At 51.0% G+C, this 16,065-nt stretch overlaps 1 protein-coding gene and 1 long non-coding RNA gene across 4 annotated transcripts in view; one reads left to right on the plus strand and one right to left on the minus strand.

Annotated features, from left to right (window-relative positions):
• Positions 1-16,065, minus strand: part of LOC147650828 (uncharacterized) — a 130,809-nt gene that overhangs the window by 10,675 nt on the left and 104,069 nt on the right. Inside the window, exon 2 of the long non-coding RNA XR_015275522.1 lies at positions 438-863. This is a non-coding gene — a long non-coding RNA (uncharacterized LOC147650828). The remainder of the gene's footprint in view (positions 1-437; positions 864-16,065) is intronic.
• Positions 821-16,065, plus strand: part of LOC111934787 (axonemal central pair apparatus protein HYDIN-like) — a 68,913-nt gene continuing 53,668 nt past the window's right edge. For 2 of the 3 annotated variants that reach the window (XM_086848119.1, XM_086848120.1), the window contains exons 1-9: positions 821-1,621; positions 2,320-2,430; positions 3,534-3,653; positions 4,546-4,665; positions 6,428-6,562; positions 7,990-8,189; positions 10,751-10,875; positions 12,196-12,400; positions 15,489-15,681. In XM_086848119.1, the coding sequence (XP_086704245.1) occupies positions 2,365-2,430; positions 3,534-3,653; positions 4,546-4,665; positions 6,428-6,562; positions 7,990-8,189; positions 10,751-10,875; positions 12,196-12,400; positions 15,489-15,681 (1,164 nt within the window). In that variant the 5' untranslated portion in view covers positions 821-1,621; positions 2,320-2,364. The remainder of the gene's footprint in view (positions 1,622-2,319; positions 2,431-3,533; positions 3,654-4,545; positions 4,666-6,427; positions 6,563-7,989; positions 8,190-10,750; positions 10,876-12,195; positions 12,401-15,488; positions 15,682-16,065) is intronic. The other variant, XM_086848118.1, reaches the window with a different exon arrangement.

Genomic DNA, 16,065 nt, shown 5'->3' on the forward strand with positions numbered 1-16,065 from the left:
ACAGCCCTGAGGAGGAAGATGACATACTGACTTTTATGCAAACGAGAGAGACCAGAGACTTATGGGATGCACCCAGACTGGAAAAGACCCCAAAACAACGAGTCACGCAAAAGGGAAGGAATAGAACCAGCACCATCTAACAAGGAAGACCCAGAGGAGTCCCCTGGCTTCTTTCCAGGGGCCGACATAACCTCGAGGAGACTCGACTGGGATGACAGCCTAGACTACGAGCCCTAAAGAATGAGTCTTCCCGGGGACTCCCGTGAGGAAGGAAGGCCCAGCTCTGTCCTAGTGACAGAGCTGCACGGATCCTCCTCTTCTGCGGTGTCCAGTGGGAGCAGTGGCGGTGTGCGCAACCCCTCGGGCCCCCACCCCAGAGCTGTGCTGCTTAATAAAGGCCTTTTTAAAAGGAGCTGGTCTCCTGGCCCGTTTATCACATAAACCATTACACCAGGAAATTACTTCTACTAGCGGTGTGTCCCTAAGAAGAAGAAGCAGCAGCTAAATGTTAGTGCCCAGGAGCTGCAGTGCGCTGGTTCCCAGCTGTACCGCACGGAACACACACGGCTCAGACGCTGTTTTTTCCCCTGGGAAGGAGCAGCAGGAGCCGGGTGCGGGGCTCCGGCGATACCGAGCGGTGCCGCCGGCCCGGCGCGTCCCGGGCCCCGCAGCGGATTCCTCCGGCTCCGCCCGGGAACCAGGGGATCGAGGGGAACCGAGGGGATCGAGGGGAACCGAGGGGATAGAGGGGAACCGAGGGGATCGAGGGGATCGAGGGGATCGAGGGGAACCGAGGGGAACCGAGGGGATCGAGGGGAACCGAGGGGGAACGAGGGGCGCCCGGCACCACCGGCCCGGCCCGGCTCGGTTCAGTCCCCGACCCGGCTCGGTTCGGTTCGGTTCCATCCCCGGCCCGGTTCAATCCCGGCCCGGTTCAATCCCTGGCTCTGTTCAATCTCCGGCCCTGCCCGGCTCAGTTCAATCCCCGGCCCGGCTCGGTTCAATCCCCGGCCCGGCCCGGTTCAATCCCCGGCCCGGCCCGGCTCGGTTCAATCCCCGGCCCGGCTCGGTTCAATCCCCGGCCCGGCTCGGTTCAATCCCCGGCCCGGCCCGGTTCCATCCCCGGCCCGGCCCGGTTCAATCCCGGCCCGGTTCAATCCCGGCCCGGTTCAATCCCCGGCCCGGCCCGGTTCAATCCCCGGCCCGGCCCGGTTCAATCCCGGCTCGGTTCAATCCCCAGCCCGGCTCGGTTCAATCCCCGGCCCGGCCCGGTTCGATCCCGGCCCGGTTCAATCCCGGCCCGATTCAATCCCGGCCCGGTTCAATCCCGGCCCGGTTCAATCCCGGCCCGGCCCAATCCCGGCCCGGTTCAATCCCGGCCCGGCCCCGGCGATCGGGCCCGTGGTTGCCGGGTAACCGCGAACGCGGCCAGCGCGGCTGTGGCGCTGCTGCTCCAGGCTCTGTCCGTGCCCAACGCGCTCCTGGCTGGGTGTTCGCAGCCTGGGCTCGGGCACGAGACTGCTCTGGGCGATTCGCCGAGAGAATTTTCACCGAGACTATTGCGAGTGTTCAATTGGCAGAGCATTGGTCTCTGCGAGGAAATCCCGAATTGCGTTTGAAGGTAAAGATTGACTAAAGTGGTACTTGTGGCTTTGTCACATCTGTGCTCTCTGAAAGAGAATGCCAAAGGGAAATCCAGGCTGTGATAGTGCCAGACTGCTGGTGCAGCAGTTCAGTGGCAGGTACAGCTGAGTGGATGAGCAATGTCTGGTCTACTGATTGTGCTTTTTTCACTGAAGAAACGCAACATTTTCTAAATACACCAGTCTGTCCATTTTTTCCTATAATGATTACTTAAACTGCTTAAAGGTGAATGAGTTCTGTTCAAGTTTCAGAGGCTTCTTATCATCTGGTTATTAAAAATATTAGGGAGATGTCTCTGAATTAAGGTGCAAATGAGATCATATCCCAACATCAATAGTCTGGATTTTATGTAACAGTAAATGCAAGGAAGAGACAGAGAAAGAAATAGAAAAAGGGGTGGGGGAAGAAAGAGAGTGACAGAGACAGATGAAGTAGAAAACATCACCATTCCATGGATCCCATCGGCACACCATGTGGTGAGGTCTCACAGAACATAAGACTCCAATGGATGAACACAGATTTGGGCAAGGTGGGACTGCCTCTCTGGGACAGGACAAGTTTGACTCTGTCTCTTGCTACTTTCAAATAATATAAAATCTTCAGCACCAGTATATCTTTTGAGTCTGCCATGAATTGGGTTGTGGGTTTTCCGAGTTCTGTTCTTGCTCTTTCCAGTTTTGTTGAGGCATTGTTGCACATCTGTGACATCGTCTCTTCAAAATGGCTTCTGGACTCCGGAAAAGGACACCTCGTCTTTTGTTCAGGGAAAACCTGAAGCCTGCTAATGTAAGTAGCCTCTGGGGCTGTGTTAAGGCTGGAAACGCCGCTGGTGTCCCTCCTCTCCCTGCCCCTCCTGTTGTCCAGCAGCACTGTGAGGCTGCAGAGCCCTCCCCAGCTCTCTGTGCCGTGCTCCTGTTGCTGGGGGCTGTCCTGGTGCACTTGGGAACAGCGTGTGTTGCTCCAGGGACACTCCAGTGTCTTCCCTGGCTGTGCCAGCGGGGCCAAGTGAAACCAATGTCCAGCTGGAGCCCTGAGCATGTGCTTCTCTCCCTGCCCTTTGTCACAGCAATTCCTTCTGCCAGGCTGGGCACTCACCTGTGCTGCTCTCACAAAGCTGCCCTTGAGCACCTGGGCAGCTCCAACTCTGCCCAAAGCCTTGAGAGACACGGCTGGTCCCAGCCAGAAGAGGTTCCAGAGCAGCTCTTCTCTCTCATCTCCTGCGTGGGGCACAGATCCAGCCCTGCAGACAACACTGGAGTCAGGGCCACAAAGGTCCCTTGGCTGTCTGGAGCTCACTTGACTGAAGATGCCCTGCTGCTGAGGCTCTGTCCAGGAGATCCCTGTGTTTTCTTCTGTGGAGGGCTGTGTGAGCCCAGACAGAGCAAGCAAATGCTAATTAACAGAGGGAACTAGAACCTGGACTCATTCCTGTGCACCTCACTCTTGGTACCACTTTGCTTTCTTGTGTCTCTTGGACTCACCCAGCAGCGCTATCTCCTCGCTGTGAGTTTTGAGTGTTGTGCAGGGATGGAGTCAGGGGAGTTCTGAGAACTCTTCCCCACTCTCTGGAAAGGTCACTGCCTCAATCCAATGGAACTAAAGAGGAAACAAATGCCCAAAGAGCAGAAATCCCCAAACATGTCACATCAAATCACAGAGACAGGGCTAATGGGACAGAGCCATGTGGTTGGAGTACGTGTATTGTGCTCTGTATTATTAATTTATTGATGCTAAGGATTTCATCAGGTAGCTTCCAGGGTTTCCAGCACTGTCCTAGTGTCTGTGGTCACAAATTAGTCACCAGTGCCACTTGTTCAAGAAAAGCCTTTCTGAAGAAGCACATCTCTGAGGCTCTTGCTGGTTTGTTATTTTGTTTTTTTGCATTTCAGCTCCTTCCCTCTAAGTTCCAGAAGGAGAAGTTTCTGAACACGAAGAAGGAGGCCAACACTGGGAGGAGTGGTCTGCCCAGAATTGGCCCAATTCTAGACACGAGTGAGACTGCTCAGAAGGTAACCTTTTCCTGCTCTTTTCCTTTTTGTTTGATGCAAAGTTTGAAGAGGGTGTGTGCTTGTGACAGGCTTGCCTCCAGCAAAATACCTCAGTGTCCAAGTCCTGTTGTCATTGCAAACTGCTGGTAGTGATGGACTTGGAGTCCTGATCTGCACCAAGCCAACACAAATGACCTCTGCTGAAACTGCTGGGGTTTGCTGGAGTGGAGCTGCCATTGCTAAAACAGTGGGGGAAGGCTGGGACACAAAGGCACAAGATTGCCATTTGCCATTCTCTTGCTGAAACAGCCCCCTCTTGCTTTGCTGTGGTCACCATCAAATGTTTGGGGTCATAGGATTCATTCCACAGTGGCAGCGTTGGCCTTTGAAGGCCGAGGACCTGCAGTAATTACTTCAGATTTAACAAAACTAATTGCACTAATGCTTTGGGCTGGAACAATGTGTTGGGAGCCTGAGGGGTGTTAGATTTTGCAGGCTGCCAGATGTACAGGGGACTCGCCCTGGGCAGAGGGGAATGGACTGGTGCCTACTTAGAGGTGTGTTTAAAGTCTGTACTGGCTCAGCACAAAGCACAGTCCAAACGGGTAGGTGCCCGAGGTGGGTGTTGAGCAGGAAATTGGCAGCAAGAGACAGTTACAAACTGGTGAAGGATTGCCCTGGGGAGAGGGCTTGGGAACAGCTCCGAGAAGGGCACAAGTACGGGACAGTGTGCTGCAGCCAGTCCCTTTGGCAGACTGTGTCTCCTGTGCAGTCACACAGGAGAGCTGCTGCTGTCTCTGGAGTGGCAGACGTGCTCACCCAGAGTCTGTACTTCACTGGGGATCAGAGTGAGATTCTCCTTCATGAACCTCCCAACAGCTGAACCTCCCCCTGTTCTCTCTTGCCTCTCCAGCTGCCGCCAGTTCCCCAGAAACAGAACCTGTTTCGGGTTTCCCCATCAGAGGTGGTATTTCAGAACTTCGTCGCTCATGAGGTCTCTGAAATGGAGCTGGCTCTCACAAATAAGGACAAGGTAAGTGCTGGGATGTGGAGCTTTAACGCCGTGCTGGAAGAGGGGAGTGGTGTCATTCCCATAGTGTACAGCAAAGTGATCTGCTGCAGCACACCCAGAAGAAAATGTCTCAGCACCTTTGTTCTGCAGGATGGTGGAAATCTTGTGCCAGGAATTCTCCCATGATTTTGGCCATGCATGGATGGTATCTATCCCAAAGGATCTTCCTTCCCTTGAAGCTCTGTACTGATAGGAATGTGGAGGGCTGTACAGTTCATACCTGCTCTCATGCTTTGCCTTGAGTCTGTACCACATCCCGTGTCTCCTTGGGTCCTGGTAGGAATCTCTGCCTCTCTCAGCCTGTTTGGCTCCCTTTGTGCAGCTCAATATCAAAGCTCAGGGGCTGAATCTTCTCCACTTTATGCTGGAATCACTTATCACTAATGGCATTGGTACTGCAGGAAATGTGTTCTGAAACAGCTCTGGAGTCAGACTGATGCAGCAGAAGCAGTGAGAGGCCTTTAGGTGCCACTTCAGGCTCCTGCTAAGCTTCATCCAGCTCTGCTCAGGCTTTCCAAAAGCAACGTGGTGCTCTGCTTTCCCTTTGGAGAACCACAGCACGTCCAAAGCCATGTGCTCCTGGAGGACTTCACCTTCACTTGAAGCAATTGTGATTGTTTTGCAGTTTCCCAAGAGTGCTGAGAGGGGAAAAGTTGAAAAATGTCAGCAGTTGTGTTCCACTGTAAAGAGGAAAACTGAAACCATTTGAATTTCAGTTGGGGAAACATTTTCTCAGATGAGGCTTGTGCCAAGAGTGGGCTGGTGGGAAGAGACAGGAGGGAGTCAAAATCATCTGGTTTAGATTTTTTGAGAGCATTTTGGTGCTCAGGGGTTGACATCTATGTGCTAGCAAATGCACATTTGCTGTGTCTGTGGATCCCAGAGGGCAGAACCTGGCCTGCTGGCTGCAGGCAGGAATGCCCAGAGCCCAGCTTGCCTGCACAGGCAGCAAGAGCCCCTGGAGAGCCAAGACTGGCTTTTCATTCTGGAACCACACGGTGAGTCAGTGCTGGTCATGTTTCTCCAGGCAGAAGATGCCTTTGAAGCCCACAGTCAATAGGCACGGCCTGTCTGTGTTTCTGTCTCTTTTGGCAAGCTGAGTGCTGTCATGGTTTTATGATTTTTCCTTGCTGCTTTACTGCCCATTTAATTTCTCTTTGCCATCTCCTTGTTTTAGGGATTGTCTTTCTTTGTCCTTCTTTGCCTTTTCAGGTTTGCTTTTATTCCCAGGGAGGCCACAGTGTTTGGTCTCCTCTCTTGCTGGTCTGTCTGCCCGACTGTACCCCCAGAACTGCCCTACCCACTCCTGATCTGCTAGAAGGGAATTTCTTCCTTCCCCCAGGATCATGTGCTGCTTTGCTTTCAGGTAGCACATCCCCTGTCTGGAACACCACTGCATGGCTGTGTGCAGGTAGAAGCCAGCAGGTTTTTGGCCTTGTTGAATGTGCAGATGACTTGGTGCAGGTGCTCTGTCTCCATCCTGCTGGTGCTGACCTGCTGGGCCCTTCCTTCCCACGGGGCACTGCCCTACTGCCCCTGGCCAAAATGCTGGACCCAGACAGAAGGGATTCAAGTTGTCCCTTGTGAATGATGTGCCTGTACCTGCACAGCTGAAAGTGCTTTGGAAACGGGATCAAGGAAGGATGTCACCAGGGCACGGACAGGTCTCCTCTCAGCCTGCTTCCACAAGTGGCAAAATCACTGTCTCATGTCTTCCCTGCAGTTTCTCCAGCTGGTGAAGATCTCCATGGAGTTATCACCTCACTTCAGGCTGGCGTACGCCAGTGATGCGTACCATACGGTACCACCAGGCGCGACCATCCGTGTGCGCATCCAGTTCACCCCTGACGAGAGCAAGGTGAGACTGGAGGAGCCAAAGCACACAATTATCTCCAAAGCCATTGTTTCCCTGCACTCTGGTACAGCCCATTCCATGCTGTGAGCTTGGCTCCAGGCTGGGGGCAGGCAGCCTGCAGCCAGGCTCACCTTGGCACGTGCTGTCAGGGGCTGCAGCCAGGCCTGACAGGCCCTGCTTCCCCTCCCTGCACATTCCTGAGCATTCCCAAGGGAAGATGCACAGGGAACAGGATGAAAATGACAGAGGGGTGTTGATAGATGTTTGGCCATCTCTAGGTACAGTGGAAGGGTTTCATTATTATGGAAAACACTGGAGGAATGAAGAGCTCAGAGAGCTTTCCTCCTCCCTGACTGGCAACAGCTTCCCTGCCTCAGCCTGGGCTGGAGCAGAGATGGTGCTTTTTGCCCCCTCTGTTCTCCAGCCTTGCAGCTGTGCTGTGCCACAGCACAAGTGACCAAGGTACAGCTGCAAGGCCAGGGCAGAGGATGTGCTGTGCCCGTGAGCCCAGCCTGGCACAGGCACACTGAGCTCCAGGTGCCCTTAGCAGGAGGTTGGTGAGCTGCAGAGGACTTGGGCACCTGCTGAAAGAGCTGCTGTAGGGCAGGTACAACCTGTAGGCAGAGCTGTGAGCCCAGAGCCTGTGGCAGTGACACTGCTGTGGCTCTGTCTTCATGCCTGTCACTGGGGCTGCTCTGTCCACTGGCACCCGTTCCGTACCAAACCTGCTTTGGTGTGGGGATTTGAGCAGCAGTGCCGAGGCCCTGGCCAGTCTGATCCCAGTGCTGGCATCTGGAGGGCCAATGCTGGGATCTGGAGGTTTGTTCATACAGAAGGGTTCAGGACATGGCAGGGAAGGGAGGAAGCCTTGCAGGGAAAAAAAGAGAGGCTCTTTCCAACAGCATCCTGCTACCTCTTAGCACTGTTCTTCTCCTGACCTGCTTGGAGAGGCAAAGTTAGAGGGGAGTTGTGAGCCAAATCATGTTTCTACACCGGGCCAGCGGTGCCGGATCTCTTTGGGTGCAGCTGTTTTCTCACCTTCCTTTTGCTGCTTAAAGTCAGTTTAACACTTTGTCCTATTCTCAAACAGTGGGAATATAGAAACCTAAAGAGGAATGGCCTGTGTTCCCTAGCTCCATGTTCCTTAGAAGGGACTTGGGAATTATTTATCATTAAAATTTACAGTAAAAGTTGTGGCCTAGGGCATTTCTCTTTATGACCCTAGTGACACAACAAGCTTAATGCCACCGAGATGGGTTTTGCAAAGTGCACTGGTGCCTTTAAAATGTGACATATTAGCAGAACTTAGTGTTCATTTTGGGGTGGAATAGGTAAATTGATGTCCTTGAAGGGTTATAGGAAATGGGTTTTCTTCTGCCATGGGGATGACACTAAATGTCCTGTGCTGAGACAGTTTCCTTTTCCTACAGGATTATTCTCATGAGCTCGTCTGCATCACCAAAAGAGAGAGGATAGTTGTGCCAATTCGGGCCATTGGTGCCCGAGCTATCCTTAACATCCCTGACCAGCTGGACTTCTCAAAGTGTTGGGTGAAGTGCAGCACTCAGAAGACTCTGATGGTTCACAACACTGGTAACCTGGAAGCTCATTACCAGATAAGCACCCAGAGGTGAGGCAGCTCATCTGTCCTTGTGCAAAACACCTTTGGGTGATAACAGAGTCGGGAAAGAGCAACAAAAGGAACCTGAGCATCGGAGCTGCTGTCCTGCAGCCCTGGCTGGAAATGGGCAGGACATGTGTAACATGCTGTTACATCTCATGTTTGAAGCACGATGCAACCTCTGAGCTTCCTCTGTCCCAGATTTCCTGGAGGGTGCTGGAACATGTTAGTAGCTGGCTTGCACGCTCCTGAGCACAAGCAGCTTCTGAAATGGTTACTCCCCACTGTCAGCCAAATAGCCCCATTCTCTGGGAGGCCACAGGCACGTGGCTGCCCAGTGGTCCTGTCATGAGATGCCCCATGTGAGCTGTGTTGTGGACAGCCTGTGCTGTTCCTTTTACTTAAAGGTGATCTGATTTCCCTTGTCAGCTGAGGGCATCAGTCACCTCTTCTGTTCCATGATGAACCTTTGAAAGCCAGTTTAAAATTTCAAACAGATGATTTAAATCTCTGAATAAGGTCATGCCCCTTTCATTGAGGTTTCTTTTTAAATACTCTGAAATTCCTGAGTTTCTGCTGTTTTTTCATTTTGGTTTGTGCTATTTGTTGGCCAAAAGATGATGAATTCTTCACTGGGAACTTCCATAAGGGTTGAGCTTTTCTGATGGCTATCAATATACCACATGCTCATAGGTATAGGCACAGGTGTATAGAACATATGAGACATTTAGTGAATATGTGAAAGGCAATTGGGCTGACTTAGAGGATATAAGTATAGAATAACTTTTGCTGGAGGGGACCTCTGGAAATCATCAGAGCAAACACACTGCTCAAAGCAAGACGAGGGTCTGGGGATTGCAAGGTGCCATTGGGAGATCTGGACCTGTCTTTAGATGCCATACAAGAAAACAGACATACAAATGGACCTAGTTAAAAAGCAGAAGATAACAAGCTATTCAAACCCCCTCCATTTTCTGCCCATCGGGTGCAGTGCAGTGATTCACTGAAAGGGTAGATCTAACAGGATGAGAACTATCTTAAGGAACAGCTCACAATTAACAGATAAAAGGCCAAAATTTAGCCTGCCAGCCCCATCTCTTGGCAGTGGTTTTCATTTGGTTATTACAGTGTCAGGGATGTCTCCTTCACAGCTCTTCTATCTGTGGGCTCAGGGAACAGCTTAGGGATGCTGGCTGAAATTCAGAGGAGTTAAGTTTAACTGTAGAGTTTGTGTCCTTGGGTCTTGGGGAGCTTCATCTTTCCTTGCCTCTCTCCAAAAGTCTCATGTCCAGCTCATAAACACTGCTGGCCCAAGGCTTCTCCATCAGCCAGTAATTACTCACTGGTGGTAATGGGCCAGGCCCACAACTGCAGCAATAGGTTCTTAGTGAGCAGAACCTGAAGCAAGTCCATCAGCTGTCACTCCTGACATGAATAAAATTCAGCTTTTCAGATGTTCTCTTTATTTTTGTGTGTGATGCATTCGTCACCAAACTCTCCAGAACACACTTTTAAGTGACAGTGACCACCAGCAAAGCACCAAGGCCAGGAACTTGTGTTTCCTCAGTGGGGCTGTAGAAGAGCACAAAGCCCAGCAGCTGCTGGGCAGAAGCACATTTCACCTGAGCTGTCCCTGAGCATCAAAGCACAGAGTCCTGTGTTTGTCAGGCAAGAGCTGTTTAGCTGGTGACCAATCCTAATTGTTGCCTAAACGCACCAACACATTTGCATAATTAGTTCCAACGCATTGCACAGAGTTTATCTGGTGGGCCAAGCAAACAGTTACCAGCCTGGATGATAACACAGAGTCCCAGACTGCATTGCTGGTAAATACACAGAAACCTCCTGTTCTGTGTCCCTGCTGATGGTGCTTCATTTAACTGGGATTGGATCCTTCAGATTGTAAATGGCATCTTTCTTTTGGGTCTTGTTTCCATGTCACTGTGTTGCTCTACTCTGCATTTGCAGTCTTCCAGAGTTTTGATTGCTCCTTTTCTTAGAGCAGCTTTCATTGAAATGCTGATAAAATGTGTCCTTCTTAGGCTAAATCAGGATGTTTTCAAGGTAAAATAAACCAAAGAACCACACTGCAAATTCAACAGTAACTATTCTTTGGTCTTCAAGGAAAAATTCCTTCTCCCTGTCAGATTCCTAGGCTGTGTTCTCACAGGACAGGTAGTGCCCTAACACTTGGATCTTTGAGATGAGGTTGATAGGCAGCAGGACAAGAGGAATTCCTGATGTCCATGCAGACAGCTCTTAACCCTCTCAGTGGTTTCACAAATCATTCTCTGATGGGATTGCTGGCAGTCAGAGCCTCGAGTCTCATTGCAGAGAGCTGGATGCAGGGTTTGGGGGAGATGAGGTCATTTTATCCCACAGGATCTCCTGAGGTCTGTATCCCCTCAGAAGTGGGTCAGCAGCTGTTTCTGATCCTGTTTTGTCTCTTTTCTGTTGCCTGAGGTTTCTGTGCTCCCTGCTTGCCCAAGGGAGCCGAAGTGACCTGCACTGCAGAAGGAATGTCATCCCCAGGTGTCCCCTGAGTCCTGATCTCTCTCTTTGTGTTGCAGTCCTTTCTCCGTGGTTCCAACCACGGGAACCCTGGGCGCTGGTGACAGCATGCAGGTGACAGTGGAATTTCACCCACTGACAACTGGTGACCATTTTGGGTCCGTGGTAGTGTGCTACAACAAAGGTGAGTGCTGGGCACTGCACGGGGCACAGGACAGTTCTCTACCACCACTCCCTGTTGTGCCAGCCACCTCAATTCCCTCTAGATGTACCTCCCCTGTTCCAGCTCAACCCCAAAGAAAACTCAGAACCAGTTGGTGTTTAGGGGGCTGATAAAGTGCATCCCCTCTAACAGGACTAAGATTTTTGGGCTCTTGTTTTGTTGGGAGTTGGTGAGTGGAGGAAGGAGGAGCCCTGATTCTCCACTGCCATGTGGCTATGCCTGGCTGAAGTTTCATTTCATTCCTGGCCAGTGCTGTATGTGAGGTGTGAGGTCTCCATCAGACTCTCTCCAATGCAGTGTATTTCTTGCACACCTCTGTCCCATAGGCTGCTGCTCCACTGGCTTGTCACAGACCCTTTTCTATGCTGCCCTCTACACATATATGTAGTTTCTGTCTAACAACATTTTCAGGCTCTCAAGTTCCTGTTTGGTGACAAATCAAGACAAGTTTTTCCTTGTCCCCATTTCCCAGGCCGTTCCTGCTGTTGCAAACCTCTCACATCTATCTCCCATTTGATTTCTAGACTGAGGAATCCTATTCAGTCTTCATATAGAAGCTGCTCTGTACTTATTAATCTTTTCCTTTGTCCCTTTTTAATTTAATTTGAAATGCTCCAGCTTGGTTTTTGAGATCAGAACAATGTAAAATATTTCAAGAATGATGTGGCTGTGGGTTTGGACAGGGAGATGGAGACGATGATTTTCATGGTGTTCATTTTGTAGTGGTTTGTCATATTGCAGAGCCAGGCTGGTTGTGTTTCCTCACCTGGGTCCCCTCCTGCTGTGGGCTGTCACTTCACTTGCTCCTCTGGGCCTCCTTTTTCTGCTCACATGCCCCCAGGTGGATTTGCTTGTCAGCAACAAGGGATCCAAGGGATCAGGAGAGACAGGAGTCTCATGGGATGCCCAGGGGAAACCCCAGACAAGCCAGGACTGAACAGGGCTCCTCAGCATCACCTGAAGGACTTTGATGCAGAAATTTCAGTGATCTGAGTGGAGTGGAGCCACCTGAGCACATCTAACAAATCTCATGGTACATGCTGTCACCTTGGGGCCAAATCTCTACAAACACACACAGAAATAAAGTGTTTTAGGAGGTGCCCAGAACATCCTCACACTGTACACACAGAGCTGTCAGGATGTGATAAATGTACTGATCCATAGAACTGCTAATATAGCTAAAAGCTGTGACACTTTCTTCTGTGACCTGTGGTTTGCTCTGTCCCTTGCTGTTCCATCAGCAACTGAGCTGAGCAAGGACTCCCCTTTGCTTTGTTCCAGGTGAAGAAAGTATCCACACAAACCTTCACGGAGAAGCTCTAGATGTCAACATTGGGTTGAGCACATATTCCGTGGATTTTAAGAAGACTTTCATCACCATGTCAAACCACACAACCATGTTCATTGAAAACAGGAGTAACATCACAGCCCACTTCCAGTGGAAGACTTTCCTTAGTGAGGAAGATGACAATAGAAAGAAGAGGAGGTTGGTTTGAAAGATGCATTTCAGTGAGATACATGGCCCAAGACTAAAACTAACATATGGCTCAGGGGGTGTTGGTGCTTTTGAATGGCTTAGGCCAATTAAACCATCCCTGGCATTAGGGTGTGTCCCCCTGGGTTTCAGGAGCTCAGCACTTAGCATTCCAGTTCCATTTATACCCCAGCCAAGGATGGCATTTTGGGAAGGAAAGGTTGATGGCAATGACTGGATTTCCTCAAGTTCTAATTGGGCTTTTGCCTCTCTAATCTTTTTCCTACATGACCTGGCAACATCCTTAAATATTTCCTGAGTTTCCAGCCCCTCTTTTCCTTTAGTTTCTTCAAAAGCTCCTCACCCATCCAGGCTGGTTGTCTTCCCCATCCGCACTATCTTTCAGCACACAGGGACAGTCTGCTCCTGTGCTTTCAAGACTTCTTCCTTGAAGTATGTCCATCCTTCCTGGACTCCTTTGTTTTGAAGGGTTGTTTCCCAGGGTACTCTCCAGAACAGGCCCAAGTCTGCCCTCCAGAAGTCCAGAGTGGAAGTTTTGTTGGTGCCCCTCCTTGTTACACCAAATATTGAGAACTCTGTTTTTTCACAGTCACTGTACCCCAGACAGTGGTGAACAGATGAAGTTCATTTAATTATTAGGGAATCTTCTGGTGATATCCAGTACCTGGACCACAGCAGACTTCCCTGTGGAATGGATCTGGTCGATATACAGGGTCCTCAGTTTCCCTTAGAAGGGAGCCACCTATTACCACTACCCTTCTTTTCTTCTTAGTACTTGAGGTTGTGATCTGTCAGACAAAGTGCAACTGGGAGACTCTCCAGACAAAATTTTTTCTTTAGGGTCAGATGTTTTCATTTAGTGTCATGCCTTACCCTCTGGATCCAGGGCCTCATACCTATTCTGTCTGAACAGGTGCTGGGGGTCAGGATGGCATTTTATTACCTCCCCAGTAGAGACCCTTTCCATTGCCCACTGCCTCCTAGGTCTCCTCCTTCTGCCTGATCGCAAGAAGGGCAGGGCAGGGCTCCTCTGACTCCTGCTGAGCTCCTCTCAGGCTTGGAAAGGTGTAACTCCACCAATTTATTTCTGTTTCGCTCTCCCAAATGCTCCTCAGCCTTTCCACTTCTCCCTTAGGCTCTGCCACCAGACAGAGCAGAGGATCCACCTGCTCACACTGCACACAGGTGTCCTTCACACAGTGCTCTGGTGTTAACACCAGGCTCAGACCCTCCCTGCACCAGGGGCCTGCACAGCTGCCTCCTTCCTGGGGTTCTGTTTGAGTCAGTGCACTCTTGCTGGCAGCAGCAGCAATGGCTTTTGATCATTTGTAAACCATTGCTGGGGGAAGATGAGATAAAAAGGCAGAAAGAAGAAAGAAAAAAAAGGCAAGCACCTCACAACCATCCAAAAGACACAACCCACTGCACAAGGAGGGTGGGTGGCTGCAGCCTTTCTGCTCAGCCTGCTCGTGCAAACTGTGCAAAAACTGAAAAACACCGCGCAAACTGCACAAAAACTGCCGTGCCAAAACTGCCGTGCCAAAACTGCCGTGCCAAAACTGCTGTGCCAAAATTGCCGTGCCAAAACTGCCGTGCCAAAACTGCGGTGCCAAAACTGCCATGGCAAAACTGCCGTGCCAAAATTGCCGTGCCAAAACTGCCGTACCAAAACTGCCGTGCCAAAATTGCCGTGCCAAAACTGCCGTGCCAAAACTGCCATGCCAAAACTGCCGTGCCAAAACTGCCGTGCCAAAACTGCCGTACCAAAACTGCTGTGCCAAAACTGCCGTGCCAAAACTGCTGTGCCAAAACTGCCGTGCCAAAATTGCCGTGCCAAAACTGCCGTGCCAAAACTGCCATGGCAAAACTGCCGTGCCAAAACTGCCGTGCCAAAACTGCCGTGGCAAGCCCTCATTTGCTGTGGCAGGCCCTCATTTGCTGTGGGCCAGGTCACTCGCAATGGCTGGAAGAGGGTCCTTTAGTGCCTTGGTTTTCCACTGTTCTCTGTCCACTTACAGTGTCTGACTTCCATGCAAGCTCTCTGTGTTAAAATCCCATGACTTCTGCCTACTTCCCTGGGCTGTTTATTTCCATTTTTTCCTACTTGCCTTCCTCAGCCTGGACCCCAGGTGATCCCCTTTCCCCTTAGAAGCAATTAGGTTTCCCCAAAGTAAATTTCAACCTGCTTTTGGTTTTGTGGGGTTTTTCCCAATTACATTTGTTTTCGTGCCATTGTATGACCTAGACTGTCACCAGCACATTTTGTTCTTCCTTCCTTCCAGTCTTAGGGATGGTTTTAGCTCCAAGGCCATTGTCCTGCTGTCAGAGAAGCTTTTGAGATCTCAGAGCAGAGAGGACTTTTTTATGAGAGGAGATTGTGCATTCCTTTCCTTCTGAGGACATTCTACTACCATGCACTGGGATGGGACCCAAAAAGCTCTGGAACATGAAAAGGTCTCTCTGGGAGTTTGCTGTCTCCCTGCTGCACAACAAAGGCCCTTCCCATCTCAGAGCCTCTGTTTTCATGCATATAAAGCCTTGAATGTCACTGAAGAGATGCAGTGCCTGAATTCATCCATTTCCTTTGGAAGTGCTCTGGGATGCTCTTGTGAAAGGTGGAGTAGGGAACAGGGCAGGTCCAAAATGGAAGAAACAAAGAGTGATGCTGGCAACATGTAGCTGCAACCCAGATTCATCTCCCCTTCCCAGGGAAGTCCTGCAGTGGGTGCTCTGTGACCTTTATCTGCCTTCCCCAAGCAGCTCCGTGGGGAGCTGAGGTGGCTGCTGGATTCCCCCTCAGTTTTGGCAGAGGCTTTGAGCCAGAAGGTTCTCTTGGGGATGCTGGCTTTGGAAACCTCTCCTGATCTTGCAAGTGTGGAGCAAAACTACTTGCTGTGCCAGTGAACAACAAGTTTTACCCTCTGGTCCATTTGGGACCCCCAAGGCTTGGGGTCAGCCCTTGCTGGGGAGCTGCTGCTGCTCCTCCCCAAGTGCTTTGCTCTCCTGCACTTACACTTCTCTCTGCAAATACAGGGCTTATTGAACAATTTGCTGGCTTTGTCTCTCCCTGTGGCTGCAGGCAGTGTGATTTGCTGCAGCCACCAAAAGAGGTCTGGGTGGACAACTTAATGGAGGAGAGAAGAATAGCGATGAAGACGGGCTTCTGTGAAGATCGCACTGCCATCCTGAAAAGGAAGGTCCAGAAGAAGATGGCAAAGGTGCAAGAAAACCCCATGCTGTTCTCCAGTGACATTTTTTACATTGAGCCAATGGTAAGTGATAGCTGAGAACCTCACTTTCCTCCTCTTCCTTCTCTTCTTCCTCCTCCTGCTCCTCCTCCTGCTCCCACCCATCCCACCCCTGCCCCCCTTCCCCCGGCTGCATCTCTGGGCAGATCCTCAGCAGGCTCGATGTGCTGAGAGGGAAGACATGGAGTTTCTGGTGCGGCTGCAGAGCTCCTGCTAAAAACATTTCTGCCCTGCAGGCTCAGGGCAGGGCTGGGAGCCTGACAAAGCCGAGCTCTGCAGCCAGGGTTCGAGCTCAAGGGCACTCCGTGCGTGTCCTTGCCGTGTCCACAGGGACCAGCTGTTGTAGGTAGGGGCTCCCCTGAGCTCCCCTGAGGTGTGTGGGGTTTAGCAGAGGGTGGTGGAGCACTG

This window comes from Cyanistes caeruleus, chromosome 12, assembly GCF_971803275.1.
Source record: "Cyanistes caeruleus chromosome 12, bCyaCae1.hap1.1, whole genome shotgun sequence".
Lineage (NCBI taxonomy): Eukaryota > Metazoa > Chordata > Aves > Passeriformes > Paridae > Cyanistes > Cyanistes caeruleus.